Source organism: Chelmon rostratus, chromosome 11 (genome assembly GCF_017976325.1).
Source record: "Chelmon rostratus isolate fCheRos1 chromosome 11, fCheRos1.pri, whole genome shotgun sequence".
NCBI classification, from domain to species: Eukaryota; Metazoa; Chordata; class Actinopteri; order Chaetodontiformes; family Chaetodontidae; genus Chelmon; species Chelmon rostratus.
Genome location: NC_055668.1, coordinates 10,151,142 through 10,173,690, shown reverse-complemented (window position 1 = coordinate 10,173,690; position 22,549 = coordinate 10,151,142). Strand labels below are relative to the sequence as shown.

Genomic DNA, 22,549 nt, shown 5'->3' with positions numbered 1-22,549 from the left:
TTTTTTTTTAGACAGGAAAATACTACTTTACAAATATAACCTTATTATATTATGTCATAATGCACAAGCAGCCTGAAAACAAATAGTCTAGCAGGTGATTTATTCTCAGTTACACAATCTCAGAGAGCCTGAGAAGAAAAACAAAATCCTATTGGTGAGGTTGAACTCCCAACTACTCCACCACGTGGTCAACTATATTAACAAAGCCTGTAACTCAGACAAGCTCACACACAGCCAAGCTCAGGATAAAGCAATTTATTTGACATATATTAAAAACAGAGTTGAAGTTAATCGACAGAGGCAGAGTATGGCTTGGTTTTTACTGCAACTGCTAATGAATCTGATGAATTATGATGAAGGCCATCACTCAATCTAACCACAAGGTCCACAGTAGATGTTTTGGAGCTTTACACAGTCAGTAGATGAACTGTGCCCGGTGTTTAAGGAATTATAAACTTCCATTTTTTAAGAGCATTTTAAGGGCTTGTCCATTTAGATCATCCAATTATGCTGAGATTGAAAGTCTATTCTTGAGAGTGACTGATAAAACAACAAGGGTTCATGTAGTAGCTGTTCTTCTGTACATTTCCATTTTGTCCACCTTGCCATAGCCCCTTCACTCAGGAGCCATATTTTGACATGTGATAAGCAGGAAAAATACCGGTGGGACTAATGCCAGCAGTGACTGCTCCATTCCATTTAAGTTTTTCCTGTCCCATGGCTTACTCGGATTAAACAGAGCATCATCAATGTTATTAGTTATACTTTTCCTTTTATGACCAGTCAACGTGTCTTCTAGGAAAAAGGCCCATTCAGTGAGCTGAGCTAATATTAGATTTGTTAGGAAAAGGCACCTGATGTCGTAGCAGTCAACAGAGTTTACTTAATACGATTTTCTTAAACTTTCATTTAAAAAATGTGACCATCTCCAACAGTGCAGAATGAAATGTGTCGTCAGAGTCAACATGTTAGATGCCTACAAGTAAATGATTTCCTCATAATCCAGAATGAGTTGTTTTTCCTCAATTTCTCTTCTATTGTCCTATCAGCAGGCTCAAAGAGTTTTGCATCTTTACTCTTTCAGGTGAGCTCCTCTTCCTCTTTCAGGTGACAACCCTGCTCTGCCATGGCAGCCAGCCTCACACCTGTGCCTGGTCCTTTATCATTGGATACCAAGTTGCTCTTGATTGAATTTTTGCAGCAGTAGGCCTTCATGCGATAAACACTGGCCTTGCTCTCACAGCAGCCCATGGCACTCATGAGCTGATACGCGTCCTTTCTGAAAGCCTTGGTGAAGATAGCGTAAAGGAAGGGATTGGCACAAGAATTGATGGGGAAGAAAAGGACCAGCAGGATCTTGGAGTTGGTAACTGTGATGAGGGGAGCCTTGAATGCAGCAGAGATGGCAAAGAAGGAGATGGGAGCCATGCAGAGGAAATCCGTGAAGATGAGAACTGCCATGCGCTTTGCAATCTTGGTGTCGGCGCTTCTTCTGGGGACCTCTGGGTTCTTTACAGCCAGATAGATCAGCACGTAACAAATACACACAACCGCGAAGGCGCCCACGTTGAAGAGCAGGATCATTATGATGAAGGCTTGAGCCAGACCAGTCTCTATGTCCATCGGTAAGCACATGCTGACTTTGGCGTAACTGCTCACACCAACCAGGGGCAGCATCCCCATCCCAAGACAGATGAGCCACCCAGCCGCCATTATGCTCGCTGCCTGTGTGAGTACCAGATGGCGCTCTATCTGCAGAGCGTTGGTGATGGTGTGCCAGCGCTCCAGGGTGATGGTGGAAAGCGTGTATATTGACAGCTCCCCACCAAACACAGAGAGGAAGCCCGCAGCACTACATCCAGGCCCTGTCTGCCATTCAATAGCATGCTGACTGTAGTGACCGTGTGTGCGCAAGTCTACTGTGGCTATCATCAGGAGGTAGATCCCGATGCAAAGGTCTGCAAAAGCCAGGTGGCACATGAGGAAGCGAGGCACCGTCAGCTTGTTGCGGCTAGTGAAGGAGACCAGGAGCACTGTCAGGTTACCTGTGATGGCCAGTATGTTGATAAACCAAATGGCCACTCGGAGAAAACTGAAACCTGCGATGTCCTCGCAGGGATTGAAAGCATCCGCTTCGGGTGTGCAAACCAAAATTGGTAGAGTCTGACAGAAGTCCAATTCTGGATAGTAGAAATTCACGTCTCCAAACCCTTCAACCTCCAAAAATGGCACATCCATGACAAGAGTCGTATCAGCTGAAGCTCCGATCACATGCTGAACCCTGTTTTCAAAGGAGGAAATTGTTCTGGTTAGCTCATCTCAAACTCAGGCATATAATGTGAGCAGTTCTGGGGCTGCCACTAAAACATTTCAGTAACTACCAAAGCTGCGCAGTTTGATTCAACCCTTACAGGAGCAGGTAAACAAAAATATTTGACCTTGTTGACGCGTCACTGTCATCACAATATGTAGAGCTATTATTCCATGCAGGATTCATGGGAAAGTCCCTGGAAAAAAAAAGGAAATCATGTAAAACTTTTGCCACCATTGCTTGAATATTACCTGATTAGCATCGGCTGACACATATGTGACACTCAAACTCAATTTTGTGCTTACATAGTAGACCAGTAGTGTTTGTTTTATATTGTAATAACCAAGTCCTGCTCTCAGTGTGCTTAACCACTGGAGCAGACAGGGAAAACTGGAACATCATTGGGGCAGAGTTTACAGAGACAGTCCACAAACAAATCTATCCCTGATTAATCTGTAGAACGTGCACTGTAAGTCACCTGTTGGAGTTCCAGCTCAACAGAGCACAGCAGTGACTGTTGTAGGTGAGATGGGCCTCTCGCAGGCTCTGCAGCCCCTGCAGAGGAGGCAGACTCTTCAAGGCGTACGCCGACTGAGCGAACAACACCAGAACTGACTCCAGTCCGTGCGGCGGTAACCTTGCAAGAGCTGTCGCAGAGACGTCCCTGTGAAGTAAGGTCTCTTTGTGATCATTGCTGGCTGTGCCTTAAAGCAAAAAGTCGATGAAAACTACCCCACCTAGCCTTCAGTCAGTCAGCAAGCATCTACAGGCATTAAGCATCATATCATCTCTGATCATCCTCCCTTTTCCTCCTCTCCCCCAATAAACCTTAGCAAACAAAGTCTGCATTAAGGTTTGACAGTGCCACTTACAAAACTCCAGGGCCTGTGGCTCCCTTGAAAGCATCTCTGTGGATCACTCTGAGGTTTCGATTATTCTTTAATACCCTGAAAATATGAAAAGCAGGGTCAGCAAGAGCTTACTGCTATGAGGAGAAGAAACTCAGCTTACGTCAACCAGAAGAAGAAGAAGGAAAAGTGGGAAACTACAGCTTATCTATCTTTGTCCCGTTGAAGGCGTGGTCATGTATTTCTCTGATGCCGTTGTTGTACAGGTTCCTGCAATCAGTTGAAAGATTGTTGTGATTAAAGGAGAGGAATTAGTACCAAGCTGACTGACATTTATTTCCCCACAACTAACAGTGCAAAGCAATCAAAAGGGATTTCCTTCACTGCTTACATGGTAACATATTCTCTGGTCATGCCGATGAAAGCATTTGGAGGTATTTCCAGTAGGTAGAGGTTGTCACAGATATCCCTGCAATAGCACGACAGGTCACGTATCTATGGTGATGTGCTTTTTGTCCTTATTTGTGATTCGTCTCTAAAACCTTCGCAAAGATGTACTTACAAGATAAACTCTGATTCGAGGGAACTGACGGATGTAATGTCAGGAAAAACTGTTATCCCAGTATTTGAGATGCTCCTGTTAATGCAAAGGAAAATGTGTCACTTTGGGATTTGTTTTGTGAGTTTTAATGTAAACAAAATGTAAATGTAGTTGCTTCTTAGCAGTGACAACGTATATACAGCCACCTGACACCTGACTGATCTAAAAATATTGACTTTTTTTGCCTCCAAAGTCCACAACACTTTATACCAGTTCCATTTCTTGTGTTCTTTTGCAAATTCCAGGCGTTTCACTCTGTTTTTCTCTGGTTTCTTTAAATCTTAATATATATATATATATATATATATACACATTAAATATTAAATTGCATATTTTTAGGTCTCTCACAGATAATGTAGTTTGGGAAGGTTGTTAAATGTCCTTCTGCCAATGTGCATCAGACTCCTCGTGTTCTGGATTGAGCTGCAAAACAACATGAAACATCACATGAAACTTTGCTGCGTTACAATAACCGTTTAATGGATTCAAATAACCACAGAAAAGACTTACATTTCAGAGAGGCTGAGAAGGTTATTAAACGCTAGTGTCTCAATGGTTTCCAGGGTTACACTCTGGGCAATCTCACTGAGCATAGAGCAGAAACAAAACAATTAAAACCATCCAAAGAACAGGGACTTTCACATGTAACACTGTTCGGTCTGTGACTTATTCCTGTGATGGAGTCATGCCCTGAAACCCGAATGAGGTTTAACCACAAAAACAATACAAAGTTATAGAGAAAAACATTAAAAAAGAACCTGTTGTTATCCTGTTCTGTACATTAGGGAACTGGCACTGCATCAGTCTTTCATATTCACATCAAATTTGCATTGAAATAATTCATATTGCAAGAAGTGGAGGAAGTTGATTCATGATCATCTAGGGTTAGTTGACTAGTGACTACTAAGGGAAGAAAAGCACAGACTGAAAACATGTGAGACAACTAGCTTTGGTTGCAGTTATATGACAAAATGTCAGATTATTGAAGTCAGAGTTAGTCAGTGGAGGTAAGATGATACCTACATCCTCTGGACTCCCTTCAAACCCTCAAAAGAATGGCTCGAAATAGTGTGCAGAGACAAGTGATAGAGAAACCTGGAAAACAGAATATGGAGAGGCATATATCATTTCAAAATATCTGATAATCAAAGACAGATTCTAAAGCACCACAACAAAAAGGTAAGTATCCCACATGGTTTAAATATAGAGCACAGGAGGACATTTTAATGCTGAGACCACAGTTACTGTATGTGCCAATAAAGAAACATTGTCTTTGTCAGCAAATCTCACTTCATGCACTTTGAAATTCACTTCATGACTTCCAGGTTAAGTTCCAACCTATCCAGTCACACTGATAATTTCTCTTGTCATGGATGTATACAGTAAGATGTGGTTTCACGCTGTGTTTCACACTGGATGTGAAACATACAACAAAGTTTTTCCCCAATCAATTTGATCACCTCTTGACTCCAACCATTGCACATTGAGCCTGTGGTGACGTCAGTTAGTTTTGTGTGCGTGCATGTGTGCTGGGGTTGCTGTGTTGGTGTCGTTTGATGCATGCATGAAGCGGCTGGCCTTCATGGACGCTTATCAGGAGAGACCCAACGTTCCGTGATTTACAAGAGGCGAGGTCAAGATTCTCCATCTTCAAGGCTTGTGTCAGTCGTTGACCTCTAAAACTGAGCTCCGACGCCCAGAGACCCCAAAGGCTGAGAGTATGCACCGTGTACTTGACCGTGTGAGATCAACTTGACATTCTCTTCACAGGCAATTAAGTTGCACACATGCAGGGCCCGCAGTGTAATGCCCTGTGCGGTACTTTTGCTAAATGAGGTAAAGCATGACGCAGCAAATATAAACATTAAGCACAAGATGACGTCCTTCAGTCTGCAACATACTCTTGGTCTACCCAAAACTTTTTTTATCTGATGTTATTAAAAGTATTACAAACTTATAATGAGGTGTTCAAGTGCAAAACAGAAAAGTACGGGGAATGAATACAGGATTATATGAAGGTACATTGTCCAAACAACGTTCATTAAAAGTGACATGTAACGCAGCTGAGTCTGGTTGGGCCTACACATGCATGTATACTGACCGAGCACAATTTGTCTTTGGCACCATTGATACTGAAGCGATAGAAATGATAAGAACGCCCATGTTTGGGGAAAAAAAATAAAGGTGGAATTTGTTCCTCCCCAGTGGGTTGTCAGAAAAAAGCTACGTATAAAATGGTTTTAGACTACATTTAGTTTAAATGCTTAAATTAAGGCTTCCCCAGTGTTTTTAAGTATTGGAACTCCAGACAGAGATGCACCCCAGACCTCACCTGATAAGATTTCTGTTGGCTTTAACTGTTAAACCTCTTGTCAGTGGGTGATGTCAGGACATCAACAAAAAAACGCATCCTGTCATTTTACTAATGGCTGGGGGGTGGTCCAAGGTTTTTTTTTAACTGATAGGTGACATTTTGAATTAACACTAAATCATGACAGACATCTTTCTTTAAACTTGGAAGTGCTTGGAAAAGGCTCCAACAAATTAAGCACGCGCAGTCAGTGCGTGTTAGAGTATTGTATGGCAGCGCGCTTTGACTCAAATAGCTGTCAGGACAGAAGCGAGCGCAGACGCGAACACATCACAACAAATCATTCAAATACGATCGAATCGAATGTGAAAAGGGCGAAATATGTCAAAGTCACTTAGTAGCCGTGCACTGACTTAAATTCAAGCGCAGAACAACATGTGACCAAGCGAGTGTGTTTCAGGTGAGTCCGCGCTCCGTGCGTAAATACGCACTGAATAGTCTTGGTAAGCAGTTGGTTGCATTACAAAAACAACAGATAGACATGAATTGCACCTGTGATAATTGTAGCACCAAATACATTAACAAAGATAGGCATATCAGCTGTCAGTCCAGACTGACCACTCACTTCATTCATCGTAAATGTATCACATCGTGCACGCGTCACCAGCAGTCTTTACCACATTCAAAAGTCGATGTCAGTAGTGTGAACTTACAGTCTTTTATCCCTGTGGTCCATCACCAGCGCTGACCCCTGTGTCACGTTATTGCATCTGATTGTGTTGGAGAAACAGCGGCAGATCCTCGGGCAGCCGAATCCCGAAGGGCACTCGCACCCGTACAAGACTAAGACGGATAGAAACCAGAGCGATGGCAGCGACGTCCACATAGTCGTGCTGTCTGGAAAACACACAGAAGCCGGGATGTCCGCTGAATGCTGCGCATTCACACAGCTGGTCCTTCCTTAAAGTGTCTTTAGCTGCGACTGAGGGGAATGTCAGACACCTGATGCTCAACGTCTCATCAAGTGGTTCGTGCGTCGCAAAGAGTCGGCTGAGCTTGAAGTTGTATTCACAATAATGTGAAAAGCAGGCAATTACGCCTGATAGTAAAGATGGCAAAGTTTTTTGGGCCAGTTGGTGGTTGAATATTTCAGGTGTGCCCTTTACAGTAAGGAAAGTTTAAAGATGACAGGTGACAGGTCTTAAATCACAGTTACAGTTCAGAGTGCGGAGGATTATTAACATTTAACATGAAATGTATACATTTCCACGAAGCACATGTGCTTACAAGCACTTTTGATCAACTGAAAACCTTCACCTCTACTTGCGCTTGTCATATTACGGTTAATTGTGCATAAGTACCTTAAAGGAACAGATCACCTTTACATTCATGATTAAGGAGATATTTTTATAAAACGAGGGAGCAATGAGCCGCTAAATGCAAATTACTGCATTTATAAACTGCTTCTCATTCACCCATTCTCTCCTACAGCAACGAGCTAACATGCAAAATAAAACAACCAAGGACATAATATTTGCATGTTCCATGCATGCTGGCATTTCAAGTTGCTGTTATCTCTGGAACAACCAAGGCCTTGATTTGTTCCTTGACAAACTTAAATATTTTGATTTCAGCTTCCACTTTTCATGAGCATTAGTTATTATGAATGTATTCTAACTCATGAACAATGTTTATAAGAAACTGTACCATAGTGAACAGCTCCAAAGGTGACAGATAAGTTGACTCCAGTCTCCAGGATGTTTACTCTAGTTTCATTGTAAAAGTGAGTAGGATTATTTCTCTGCTGTGTCTGAGAATGAAAGTTTTCCATTTTGTTTACATATTTCCAAGTAATGTCTCACATTATCTGTAAATGCAGCAGTTAGTATGATGCTCAATAGCTTCGATTTAGTCTGCTGTATATCTGCAAATGCACAGCAATCTTGAGGACGGTCAGAATGAGTTGTGTGCTTTCTGTGCCACCCATTCCTTTTCATTATGTTTACTAACTCTTGTGCCTGCAATTTATGTGTATTTAAGGATAATTGCAATTTCTGCTGGCTTACACATAAAAAGCCAAGTCAATGACTATGTCCCTCAGGAGGACAGCGTGACCCAAAGTTAAAAGACTCCCATAACTGTATCTCGTTTGGCACCAGTTATGTTCCTGACAAAGGCAAGGCAACTTTGTATAGTCTTGCCACACAAAATGTTTTATCACATGTTATGCAGAAACACTATATTCTGTAGTGAAATTGAAAACATGGCACTTTGGGCACCAGGAAACACAACACATATCATTCTGTTAAAATACCAAGTTTTTGAGGAATTGTCCAACAATGTCTGCAAAAAATGTAAATAAATACATGAATTAATTTATTGAACATTTTGTCAAATGTTTAGCTTTTAAATGCATTAGAACAATTGCGTTTTACATCCATTGCCTTTTGCATGGGTTAGCAAGCACTAAAGTTATGCATGGAATTAGTCAAAACGCCCTCTGCACAAGATAAGCAAGCGAAACTACCAAGCATGGTCATTACAAGAAGGACATGCTGTACTGTCAGTGCCAACCGTTTCCTGACCTGTCGTTATATGTCCACTAGGTGGCGACAAAGCAATAGGAAAGTAACAGCGGGGAGCATGAACACTGGTCAAACTTAGACCGTGTATTTTAAAATAGTTAAGAGTAATTTAGAAGTATGTGAAAAAAAGTGAAAAAGCAAAACGATCACAGAAACACTGGTCATTAAATGGTGATGTTTTCAGACCACTGATTTTGATAAAGGTATTTACCCGCTCAAGTTTTAAAAGAGTTTTCGTAATATATAAAATTATTTTTGTACATTATTTTAATTAATGAGTGGCTTTTTACTTTAGTTAATGTTTTTTCTACCAAATCCTTTAAATTGAATAAACTGTAATACGCCAACAGTCAGTCACACCCAAAATGCCAACACATTGTCGGTACACTTTCGGTTCGTTTCTACGCATTGAATTTTGTAATTTCCGACAGCATTGAAAGGCAGCAACAGTTCCGGCGAAGTGGGCATGGTGAAGTCGCCGTCACTAGCTGATCTGTGGTCTGTTATTGAAACACCTCCCCGGTGAATAAGGCCAACACTGGCTGCAAACGAACCGATTCTAAGTCAGCACTCACAGAAAGCATCGTTCAGGAAGTTAAACTTGCAACTGCTGCGATCACAGCTTGTAGACATAAACAGCAGACGTACGTATAGTTAGAAATAAAGAAATTAAGACTTGAGCTTTTTCTGAACATTTTGCCAGCTAGCCTGTAGCAATGGACAAGCTTCGTCGTGTGTTAAGCGGCCAAGAGGAAAATGAAGAGTTGGGTCTCACTGCACAGGTAGCTAGCTAACGTACTGTATGACAATATACGCTTGCTAATGCTAACGTAAATTTACAAAATGTCATTTAAAACGTATAACTGGGACAGAATAAGTTCATGTTTGTGACTCAGCATTAATGTTCATAACGCTGTTGTTAATGGTAATGGGGTTTTATTTTTCTACAGTTAACGGTAGTTAGTAGCTGTTAGTGAAGATGTCTGATAACGCTTGGCTAGCTCTGTAGCTTCCCCTTGACGTTAGCGAGCAAAACAGTTGAACTGTCATGTTTCTAGTCGGCGTGTTTTATTCCCGTTTAAAGCTAGCAATCACGATCTGTCAGCATTTAATGAACTGTATTGTTTGTTTATTTATACTTTTTACACGCGTTCGCGATGAGGAGGAAATGAGGTAAGGTGCTGACTTGAACCCTGTGTTTTTATATTACGTGATGGTACTTTTTAATCTGTTGCCGTTAAAGTTTCACTGTGGCACACCCATGGTTGTAGACCTGCATTTCTTTTGCATATTCTTCTTTACGGTTTGGTTTTATCAGTTCTTTTGCCTAAGCACATTGCACTGAGTAGTGATCTGTACCTTTAACTTAAACCTGTGCTGTGTGTGTGTTTGTGTTGTAAGATAATACTGTAGCTGGGTGTTATTTGCTTGGCTCTAGCCAACATGATTAAATCATCAGTAGGAAGCCTGTGGCTCTTTCTGCAGGCCATTATGTTCGCCTTGTGACATCCTCCCATTGTTCTCACCAGGTCCTTGATGCCACCTCTCTCAGCTACAGCACCAGGGTGAAATGGTTCGTCATATGCTTTGCTGGAGGCATCCTGTGTTCAATTCTCGTGAGTTTCTCTGTTATGTTGAACAGGCAGCTTTTATGTTCTGCCTGACTTGAGGAATGCAGACAAAGCAGAACACACACACACACACACACACACACACACATGCTGCTAGTACTCCTGCAGTTGTCCAAGTTAGCTTTTCTTGTGCTATGTTTGGTTTGTAGGCTCTATAAAACCCTCACGTTGTTGACATGGGTCACCACCATTGGCATCAAAAACAAATCCCTGTTCCCTCGCACTTGCAGTTTAAAGTGACATCTACTTGATTAACACATAAAAGTTAATTGTGTCAGGAAAAAAGAGCTGAAAGTTTCAGTTCGCAGTGTGTCGTTTGCAGTTCAGATTACAGGAAGTCTTGTCACAGGCGGCACAGTCTGAAGCGCAGTGATAATTCACACTGACAAAGAAGTGCAGGCCTTGGTGGTTGAAATTCACAGAGTCAGAGATCTCAGTGCATCTGTCAACGAACACTTCTTCAAATTTCTTAATTTGTTCTCCTTTCATACATTTTAAAACTCACTGACCATTTACCCCTGAGCCACAGGGGTCCCAACACTCATTTTCTGTAGAAATAAGTAATGTTTTGAGTTTGCTCCTTTTATGAGATTCAGTTCTTTGCTTCAGGTTATTATGAATGTCCTTACAACCCACAATAAATAACAGCGCATAATTAAAGTGTTATTAGCTGCCTCGTCTGTATTGCGTTAAGCTGCAACAGCTTTATTAATAAAGTGTGTTCTCTACATGTCAGGCCCCCACAAACTTGGTGAAGAGCATACTCTGTTCACACTCAGAGTGTGCCACCAGTTTTCCTCACAGAAGATGATCGGCATTGGTAACATGTATGTGGATTATAATAGAATGCAGGCAGTGATTCTTAAATAAAACCTTTTTGTTTAGGCACCAGGGGGAGCCCATTATGTTTCAATGAAACTGGAGGACAGTCCACTGAATTCCTTGTTTTCCTTTTTTTTTTCCCCACAAAAGAAATAACATCTCAGCCTTCAATCTTATTACAATCCAGGATTCATTTAGCTACTTGGTATGATGATTACTTTGCTACACCTAAATTGAAGCATTGTGACATTATTCTGTGTATCTGACAGAGACTGTTGCTGTTTTAACAGGGTTCAGCACTGCTCTTCCTTCCAAACGGAATCAAGCTTTTTGCTGTCTTCTACACACTAGGGAATGTCGCAGCTCTTGCCAGGTAAGACTCTTCAGTTCATATCAATTTGGCAGGTCAGAGACTTGTAATGTCTTGATATATTCTTCTCACAAGTATGGCGCAGTGCCAGAAATACAACAATTTATGAAACACCAGGCTCATACACTCTGAAATAATTTTGCCTACATATTTCTCCAAGGTTTGCTTCTATGCTTGATGATAAACAGTGGTGACTACTGGTTCTGCTCCAGACTACAGGATTATAGCTAAAACAACAATTTCTATTATTTAAACAGATTAGCATTAGATGATTATACATTTTTGGTGTCTCTACAGTTTAAATGAAAAGAAAGCTGCCTTTGCAATCACATTGTACCTAAACCTAAACATAAAGTCTGCTTCATTAAAAGATGATGTGAGAATGCTCTAACCTGCAGTTTCAACCTTGGGCAGCAGAGATGGTTAACCGCTACATGAATTAAAAAAATTTGGTTAGGCAGGCTTACCTGTGAATAGGGATTGCACCATTTGATGCAACAGGGCAGACACTGTAATTGCAATAGAGTTAATATTGCACCTATTTATCTTTATTTAATTGTGATTTTAGATTATTATGCGATTAATTCTTCAGCCCTGCTGCTCAAGTGTGTGTTGTGTAAAAGTCAGAGGGAGATGATTCAATATAGAGAGACAATGGTCAGTGGGAACAGAATAGTTGCTGTGTTTCCTGTGTGTCTCTTTCTCAGAGTAGACCAGACATTAATCATATTATTATTTGCCAGCCTGTTTTCTGTGGGAGTATATTGAGTAAATGATGTCTACTCTGTATAGAAGTATGCAAGATCAATTCCTTCCCAGTGACATGACGCCATACTTACAATCTGTAATCACAGTACCACTCACACTGGTGATACACATAAAGCAAACTTGTAATGGAGTGCAGTAAATTAAGTTTTAAGGCTAAAATCAGTTTAAAGTTTCCTTTTTGTGGTGTGACTTGGATTCAGTCAATATCCTGTAGGATGTGGCTGTGTGCTGTCATTTCTGTATTGTTTATAGTTCTGAATATCTTTATGTAACAGTTAAATAAGATTAGAATTTTATCTTCACTAGACATCAGCAGCCTACTGGATTTTACATATTATGCATTATTGAATCTCGGTATTCCAGGGTCTGAATATAATCATGACGTCTTGACTTCTTTGACAGACAGTGAACCATTGACGAGAGGTGTTTTTTTTTTTTTTCAGACAGGGCAGTCTCTATTTCAGGTATCACATATCGAGGAGGTTTAGACGCGTCAAGAAACTGGGTCATCTTCTGCTTTCATAGCCCAGGTTACCAATACAAACCAGGAGCGTGTCATATTCTGGGCATCTTAAACCAGTTGTCATCGTTATGTGACTGACTCCAAGAGGATTACACAGAGACCATTGCTTGATTCATTTCAACCACCGTAGTAGAAGGTTATGTCAAAATACATGATAATCATTGTCACGATGGGTCAGATGCAAGCGTTAAAATACTAAAACAATAAACATGTGTCTAACATGTATGGCTTTGTTCTGTCAATAATATGATCTACTTTCAACCAACAATAAAAGTGTTCATTTTGATGATTTTTTTTATCAATGCAGGCTTGTTAGGGTGTCTTTTCTTATTTTGTTTTGTCATTTTTGTGCAGGAACCAGAATAAGAATCCATCTATAAATCAAACTTGAGCTGACAACTTCACTTTTTAATCAAAGTAACATTCATAGACAGATTCTCTTGACATTAAACAAAACGGCATTAGTTACGTATCGGTAATAGCATTAACATCGCTGCCATCCTTCTACCTAATCAGCAGTAGCGGAGTGTGTGCGTGGACATCATCAGACATTAGTGTCTCTGTCATATTGAGCAGTTGATAAAAAGCATCCATCCCTCTCAGCAGACCAGTAGAAACAGCCTGCGTCAACACACACTGCTCTCGTGTCTCATCTAACAGATGTGACGCTACACAGACTCCCTCTACCCACTCAGCTCAACTGAGCCCAGAGCTGCGTGCCTCGCCAGCGAGGAAAGCCTTTGTCTAGTTACATTTACTGACGTCACGCATGCATCATGTAGGAGGTTTTGTATGTGTCATCATAGTGTTTGCCATGAAATATTTACCCGCTAATAATTGCAACATGTAGTGTAAATTTGATTATTGTGGGTGGCCACACTCAGAAGGGATTTGTTTGTGTGTAAATTTGAAGACTATTCTGGAATCCACTAAGACCATAGAGTTTATATTTTCAGTATTCATTTTTGATCCAAATTATTGCAGATACTATGTGGAGGTGTAAAGAAATTTGCGTGCATTCTCTCTGTCATAGCCACTCAGATGACATTTGTACAGTTCATCATTTTCAACAGTGTTACTGGAAAAAAAACAAAGCTTTTTTTAGTAAATAGTTGAACATTGGTAAGTAGCATTAGCACAACATCTGCCATGCTAAACAAACAAAGCAAAGGGTGGTCTTGGCTGCACTGTTTGATAGGTGGTGTCTGGGTAGAGGAATGAAAATACACCACAGTAATGAATGCTTACTGATGTGTAAAAAGTCTAACTTTTCTTTTTTTGTTCTTTTAAAGCACCTGCTTCCTCATGGGACCTCTGAAACAACTGAAGCGCATGTTTGAACCAACAAGACTGATAGCCACCATTGTTATGCTGGTAAATACTGTGTGTTTGACTGTAATTTTGACCTTAAATTGAGCCAGATGCTACAGATGCTAGAGATAAAGTCACTTATCATTACAACACATTTCATCTGGATACTGTTGATTTTTTTCTGTTGGAAGATTTAATGTTTTTTGTGGATAGTATTTAATCATTCCTGTGAATTACTAAAAGAAAGCAAACATTATTCTGCAAGCGTACAAGAAGATAACCATCCTTTCTTCTTCCACCAGCTCTGCCTCGTCTTAACACTGTGTGCAGTGTTTTGGGTAAGTAGATAATACATAGTTTTAAAGCCAGTGACTGCCTTTATTGTTTTAGTTTACAACTATCAGAATAACTATTTTGTGTTTTATTTTACAGTGGCATAAAAAAGGACTGGCTATCATATTCTGCATTCTTCAGTTTTTGGCAATGACATGGTAAGTGTGAGCTCACAGTCTCCGCCATCTCCCCTCTGTAGTAGGGTATGTAGTGTGTAGTATCGTCGTATTCATTTACTCATCACTTAGACCCACTCAGATGGAGCCGTCTGTCCTGAACTGTACTCCAGCTGCTTTGGCTTGCATTAAATATCTGTGGGTTGAGTTAATGACAGTGCGGGTGCTTTAAGCTGATTTACTGCTGTTGGCACGTGCCCAGCTAAACCTATAAATGGTTAAACTTGCACGACCATTGTCACACTACACACTCAACCACACGGCACCTGAATTTTTCCGTTGTTTTGGAGCATCATGTCTTCACAGGATAAGTAAAGCCTTTTTACCTCAGACTATAAAAAGTAAATGTCGTACCATACAAGTGTCACATTATGATAATAAGGCGCACACATAATGCAGTCAGTAAACTTTGATGAGATTGACTTGCCCTAGTTTCCCTGAGCAGTCTGCTTGTTGGGCCAGTCATGTTGTAAGAAGACTGGCAGGAACATTGCCAGGCATCGTTGTAGTTCAGTGTATTTTTGGCCTGTAGAGGAAGAGGTGGTGCCAGGAACTACTTAGAGACGTAGAGACAGACATGAATTTCCGCCCGTGTTGTTTACACACAAGACTGAGTCTCTTCCAGCTGTCTCATGGGTCATGACTACTACTAAAGTCACAGGTAAACGATCCAGAGAATGAGAATACATGGTACCCCTGGTTCCTTAGTTAGTTTAATAAGTTTTATAAGGATGTGAAATAAAGAATGAAACTATTTTAATGTCCTCCATTTAGAATCAATTAGGCTAATTCACAAGATTTTATTGCAGGATCCAAAGTTTTTTGTCATTTCATCTGCTTTACTAAACTTAAAACAACTTTTTTTTGCCATGATATCTGTCTTCATTAGGAGCATTTAGTTTGTTGATCAAGCAGTTGAACTACAGAAAACTGATGGTCAAAAAATGTGATATTTGCTTAATGGCTAATGTCATTTATGAAAAAAATCTAAACATTTACTTCTTTTTTTCTGCTTCTCAAAAATGTGAGGCTTTACTGCGTTTCTCAGTTTTATAACATTGGAAGTGGAATATATTTGGGCTTCAGATTTATGGTGGGACAAAACATCACCTTTTGGCTTTTGGAAATTGTGATGGATGTTTTTTTTTAAGACAAAGTTAGACTGTAGACTGTAAGTGAATAATAGCTAGTCGCAGCCCTAGTTATTTTAAATTCAGTCTTAAACATGTCTTTCTGAATCCTTCAGATAATGCAAACTAGCTGACAGAGAAGAGTGCACCTATAATAATAAGGTCAGCTGGGTTGAGTTCCAGTGCAGCAGTGAATAATAAGACCTGTGAGTGATGTGTATGGGCATGTCAGCACCTGTATGTTCATTAATTTGAACATATTTGCACAGCAGTAAAAAAAAGTCAGTCAGTGTGTGAACGTGCTTGGAAACACAAACCCCCATCGACTCAGGAGAAAGGGAACGGGCAATATCAGTGCACCACTGAGCAGGACTGTGTCAGCCTCCTAACTACGTTTTCGCACCCACATGCAGTACATTCACTTCCGCTCCGCCTGCGTTCTCAGAGGCATCTCCGTGGCAACCACGAGTCACACATCGCGAGCTCATTCTCGACAGACTGGGGGGGGGGGGGCATAGTGCGCTCCCACGCAAGCACTCAGACGTCTGTGTGAAGGTGGTTCTGTAATAAGACGTCGCCACTGACCCACACAGACAGAAGTGGGCAAAGTCCAGTCCTCGGGCGGACTTCTGTGAGGTGACCATATGATACTGAAGCACTGCACACTGACTCTGACGCTGACTCACTGTAGAGCATGGCAGGCAGTGGGAAGTTAAATAACAAAACAGCACTGGTAGCTTTTTCTTCACTTACTTACTTAGTTTGCTTATTTGGTTAAGACATTCAGGACATTCACTTGAAAATGAGGACAGTACAAGGGTTTCCCGCTAACAGGGGGTCAAATGGGATGAGGCTTGAGCTGGTGTTAATCATTCAGCTGCTGGAGCAGATTCCTTACATATTTGAAATATATGAGGTGTTTGATCAGGGACTTTTTTTACTGGCCAAACAGAGTATCATGTTTTTGTTGTACTTAGTGTTTGGCTACCAATCTGTCCAGAGTCATTAGAACAAAGATTACAGTTTATTCAATTCATTCACAGTCATGTTTGGTTAATCCCCTTTCTGAACAACATCAAACACTCTTCAGTCCAATGATTTCTCCTTGATGGAGCACCTGAACACTTACTTGACATTTTGGTGTGTTGCCCATCAGAAAGCCATTATTATGCTGTTATTAAGTCCAAAATCTATTTTAGGACCTGTTGTTTTTTATTCACAGACTGTGACCACACTGTATCTTAAGTTAAAGTAAAGATCTTGGGATTTTTAATGGAGAACAGGAAAATGTGTGTACAGTAATTTACAAAACATCTTAAACTGTCTATAGAATGGTGAAAAAAATTACAGCTTCGCTTCAGATGTTTCAGTAACGACAGCTCGTGTGTTAGTTTGACATACTCATACTCGGCCTCATGCTTTCTTGTTGTATTTAATGTCAGTATCTTAAACAGCCAGTGTTTCCTCATCCTGATGTTTTGAATGTTTCTGTTTCAGGTATAGCATCTCTTACATTCCATTTGCCAGGTAAGACAAGATGATGATTATACGATTTGCATTTTGTCTGCATTGACCTTGAAGTGATGTATCTGCATTTATGTTATGTTCGTTTGTATACCTACTGTCAGAGCACACCCTTCACTTCAGCCACTTCTGAGAAACCAGGTGCTGACAAAGGAGAACTTAAAAACATTTTCAGCTACTATCTATATCTCAATAATGCCCTGTCTACAAATGACACAGTGCTACCATACACGACAGACCAGAGGGAATACTATGAGTGACCCTCCAATGAAAACATGTTTTTATTTACCTCCAACTACTGTTTGCCTCCACCATATGGCTGTAATCCCCCCCACGACTAGTGCAGTGTCAAACAAATGGCAGCTTGTTGTTTCACACTCCTCTGTGCTTTCCCCCTTTGACGTCATTTGCTTTAACCTATCCATGATATCTAAATGAAATCATTTCTTGTGGAATAATGCTCCTTTAGCCAGATTTTCCTAAATATTTCTCCACTGATGTAGCTTGTGATGAGCTTATGTTAAGCTCTTTAGTGTTAAAGCACGGTGTAGACTTTTGATTAGATCTAGACTGTCCTCCATAAAAGACAAAGACAAAAAATTTCATGGTCACATAATGGTCTTTCTCACAGGTTACTTGCTCTTCTTTATTGTACATATAATATTGTGCTTTATATCGCTCATAATTGTTGATAATATAGCCTTGAAATCATACGACAGAAATTTTCGTCGTAATATTTTAAGGCTTTTCTGAAGACAATGAAACAAATCAACAAAAACAGTCAACAGGTAAACTCAGATGTGCAAGAAAATAGATTGAAATAATAAAGAATCACAAATAAAATAGACTAAAACAATAGTAAAGGCCTTAAAGCTGTTTGGATGATAACAAGTGGCTCTGAGTGCTAAAGAGTGTGATCCATTGGATCTCAAACAGGGGCCATGAGAAGTTGGCTCGGTGTCTTTCTCATCCTCCCCTGGCCCAGTCTAGGTGGGCAAGAAATGGGTTCCAGAGTGATTTTCCCTCAATATGAGTCTTTTGGCGACGGTCATCCCGGCAGTACAGAGTTTTAAATGAAAGAAAAATTCTCCCTGAAAACTCGGATGTCCTCTTCTCAGATTGGCCCATATGGTGTACCACCTCAATGCTTTCCCTAAGCCAAGCATGAGGTGTGATGTTGTTTTGTCAGTCCAGCTGTAAACAGGGTTATGTCTCATTTGGTGAGGTCCAGAGCCCCCATACAGCCCCCACACTAAGTGCCTTGTGTATTTGGGCGACCCTATAATCCATCCTGACAGCTGAGAGACGTCCCGTAGCCACCCCGAGCTCCCCCTCCCCCAACCCAAATGCTGACAACAATGCAAAGCTGAGACAAAGACCTTTTCCTGTGCCACCCTTCCAAAAACCAAATTCCTATGGAGAAATTCATATTTGACAGCTAGTTTTTGGGCTGACTGTTAAAATCCTGGTGATGACTTATTTACTTGTTACTCCTTTTGTTATTAGATTTTTTTGTCAAAACATCATTGTCCCTCCTTAAGCTTCTTACTTTAATCCATTTTTCATTTAATTTAGATTTGATCATTTAGCCCTCTATTGTCAGCCATGTTGTCACGGAGTGGCGGCATATTTTAGTCACAGACCTCTGTGTCAATCTGAGTGACACACTAAAAAGCATTAGACTGCAGCCTGTTCCTATTCCTGTCTGTGTTCAAACAAATGGTGATACCTGGCCAGCCACAACACCACATGGCCATTGGACTTGATCCTTTAATGTATTTTACCTTGTTGCCTATTATAACCTCTTACGCCAGCAGACCAGGGCACTAAAACCTGCTGCATGTGCACTTCCCACCGTGCTTTAGGGCTACTGTTGCTCTGATATTTAATCAGAAATGGAGGAAAGTCTCTGAGACTGATATTTTTTTCATGAGGGCTTCAGAGAAGCAAAAATAGCATCAAGCCTCGAGTGAATATATAAAAGCAAACCTCAGGCTGTATGGGAGGAAGAGTGTGAGGATTCTGAGCGTTTTCTGTTGATGCATCAGAGGGACGACCACAGCATTTGAAGGAGCAAGTCTCTTTTCTGTCCACTGACCTCCCCTCCCCCCCTCAGACTGCTTATGATCCCCCCTTCTCCTTTTAACCTTGACGGCTTTCACACCTCCTCCACCAAAATTTGACTGTGGCTGCGGGCGAAGTCTGCATAGCAACACACCGAAGGCAAGAGGAAGCGGTGTGAGGGGAGAAAGGAGCGATCTGTGGTAACCATGGTGATCGCTCGTATTGCATCATCCCTCAACACAGAGTACCTGGAGAAAGGGAGCCCCCATCACTCTGAACATGTGGTGCTTCCCCGCCACAACACACTCACTTATTCATGACGAGCCCCACCCAAATCATCGTAACAAAGGATGGAAGTGCTTTTTTTGGTCGCTTTTAATTTTGTACGCGTGACAGAATTTTGCCTCGGCTTATTTTTTCCTGGAGAATTTTTAAATCAACACACAAGCAGCATTTGTTTTTCACCTATTTCTTTCCTTTGTCTCACTGTTTATGCTGTTACTTAGATCTTTTCTCTGCTTGTTTTTTTTTCTGCAGGGATGCTGTGATGAAATGCTTCACAACCTGTCTGAGTTAGGACACCTTACTTCACAATTTCATTGGAAGACTGGTCCTGAAATGCAAAGTGCAAGAACAGTGGCTCTGTAAAATATACATCTGTATTGTTTGTACCTATATCCAGATCAGATTTTTACTGTGGCTTTTTCGTACTGTGAATTCTTGCTTTTTAAGTCTAGCTGAAGGTCTCTAACTATAATCAGATTATAACACTTTTCTTTTGCTTTTGATGTGAGAGACATGAGTGCCTTTAATGCATAATATATTTAAAGATATTCCTATTTTCAGAGGATTTTATACCATTTAAGTGCAGGGAAGTGATTTTGACTTTGCTATACATTGTTATTTGCAACACAAGTGCCTTTACATTATTGACATAGTGACCAACCATATATTTACATCTTAAACAGTGTGAGATTTCATTTACTTCTGGATTTTTAAATGGTGTTCTGACTTCTTACACACAAGCATTATTAAAACACACCGTCTGTCTGCGTTCTGTCTATCTATGAGGCACTGATGTATAAAGAGGCTCTCAGATGTGCTTCCATGTTTATTTATGATTATTTCCCCTTAGGAAATTGAGGCACTGCTTCACTGATGATGCACTGGGATATATGATAGCTCTATCACAGCTCTTTTGAGGTTTTTCCAGCTAAAGAGATTTAAAAAAGCATCTCCTGTCTAGTCTGTTAGTCCTCAACATGTATTTGAACACACCTGCCCCCCCTTAGCTCATCAAATTACATTAAAATTGCTTAAACTTGATTTCCTGCCAGATGTAGCAATGACCCAGTTAATTACGCTTTTCTGAGCATTGTGGTTTTGACGTGACCTAATAACCCAGCGTAGCTTGCATCGGGTTCCCTGTATTGCTCCGGCATGATGGCATAGCCTTTGAGGATGCGGTTGTCATGACAACCTCCTCCATAAGATTCCTAACCTCAGCCTTCCCCCCATCTGTGGTGCAGATGTTCACATTATCCTGATGAGGAGAATTTTTTTTTCTTCTTCTTCTTCTTCTTTATAGAGCACCTTGGAATGGTAACCAGTCACGGGTCTCTCCCAAGATATTTTTTATAAAGTGAAATAATGATTTTAAAACAATTGTATCTAAATGTGGCATCAATAGCCACATACTGAAAGTCCCAGTGCACCCGGTCTCCCTGTGTATGAGCTGCAGGATTTGCTATAGGTTTAACAAGCATGCCTCCAGGTTTTTTTTTCTGCTTGATGCTACTAAATAACAGCACTTCCTGTTGTGCAGCCCCCACATAGTTTCATTAGGCGCTTGTATAATGTGGTGCTGGATTAGCATGGACCAAATCTCCCCTCAGTACTACTTGTTCAGCTAACTTGGCAGAGACCCAGTGAATCCTTGAGCAATTAATCTTCGGGATAGAATAATTCTGTTGAATGAGGAGAAGCGTGGTTGTTTTTGTGATCGGTTTTCTTTGCCCGCCATTTTTGGATTACAGAGAAGTTTCGGGATGAAGCCCTGACCCCGGCAATCTGTCAGAGTCCTCCCAACTGTTTCCTCTTCATTACATCTAATCCATTGTTATGTCAGAGAGGAGAGGGGATCCCACGCCACAGCAAGCACTGAAATTAAACAAGTCTGTGTGTCCTCTTCAGCTTAATGATCCAGCTCATCCTGTAAAAATGAATAAATAACTTGGCCTGTGTTGTCATGGGTAATTTAATTGCCTGTTTTTTTTATTGGAAGAGTGAGTCAGTGGACTGTTGGCCTTTTTGATTTTGTTAAAGGATTACATTAAAACATATATACAAACACAACTTTACTGATAGAAATTCAAACACAACACGTCTTGGGCCTAATGTAGCATATTCATTATTTCCTCTTTTAAAACAAGTAATGTATACGCCATAATGTAAATGATCAGGGTAATTTACTTAAATTCCATGTGTTGTGGAATTAATCACCAGAAGAACTGAATAATAATGTTTTGAATGACTCAATGGTGAAATGTTTTCTCGGGCAGTAACAAATAAAGTATAGATTTGGAAGCAAGTATTGATTTCCTCTTACAATCTACACTGAGGGAAACAAAATCATGTTGAATTAATTGTGGAACTGTCAGGCTAAAAGTGCAGATAACAGCAGAAAGGAAGAGAAATCAATACTGTAGACTATTTGTATATCCCCCCAGATGTCTTTCATGGGCTTACATGGCTGAAAGAACAACAATGGGCCATATATGTACATCATTGACATTCGAGACTGTATTGACTGACTGAAAGGGTAAAATCACACTGCATTGTGACAGTGGCATGTTTTGTCAGGTCAAGGACAGACAGGGTTATCTTTAGGCATCAAGGGCCAAACCATATTTTTATGACCATATGCACATCACAGGGGCAGGGCGCAGAGAGGGATACTTAACATCTGTAGAACTGCTTTAACTGAAGAATGTGACTTTCAGATGTACATTTTGTTTTTCAACTTGTTCTGGGGCAAAGATGTTTGCAGGCTTTTAAATCAAGTCAGTCATCCCATTAAAATACAAGTTTTAAAGGGATGTCTTTACCACTTGTTTACATTTTTAAGTACATATTTGTTAACGAAAAAGAAATCTGGACCAAAATGAAGACCGTTTAAAGAAGATGTTGAGTTTGTTGTTCTTCATTTCCAATATTTTTTTCCATGTAGAGTTCATGGGAA

At 40.5% G+C, this 22,549-nt stretch overlaps 2 protein-coding genes across 2 annotated transcripts; one reads left to right on the top strand and one right to left on the bottom strand.

The window, feature by feature from the left end:
• Positions 1-249: 249 nt before the first annotated feature.
• lhcgr (luteinizing hormone/choriogonadotropin receptor) lies at positions 250-6,985 on the bottom strand. The gene is made up of 11 exons (XM_041946833.1): positions 6,785-6,985; positions 4,784-4,855; positions 4,271-4,345; positions 4,109-4,183; positions 3,722-3,796; positions 3,551-3,628; positions 3,361-3,429; positions 3,184-3,258; positions 2,790-2,975; positions 2,439-2,507; positions 250-2,281 (listed from the first exon to the last, which is right to left on the bottom strand). The coding sequence occupies exons 1-11, from the start codon at positions 6,955-6,957 to the stop codon at positions 1,081-1,083; spliced, it is 2,148 nt and encodes a 715-aa protein (XP_041802767.1). The 5' UTR covers positions 6,958-6,985; the 3' UTR covers positions 250-1,080.
• A 2,228-nt stretch (positions 6,986-9,213) lies between these two features.
• Positions 9,214-21,874, top strand: sft2d1 (SFT2 domain containing 1). The gene is made up of 8 exons (XM_041947737.1): positions 9,214-9,438; positions 10,186-10,272; positions 11,400-11,482; positions 14,063-14,144; positions 14,384-14,419; positions 14,514-14,572; positions 17,218-17,247; positions 19,846-21,874. The coding sequence occupies exons 1-8, from the start codon at positions 9,373-9,375 to the stop codon at positions 19,883-19,885; spliced, it is 483 nt and encodes a 160-aa protein (XP_041803671.1). The 5' UTR covers positions 9,214-9,372; the 3' UTR covers positions 19,886-21,874.
• Positions 21,875-22,549: the final 675 nt, after the last annotated feature.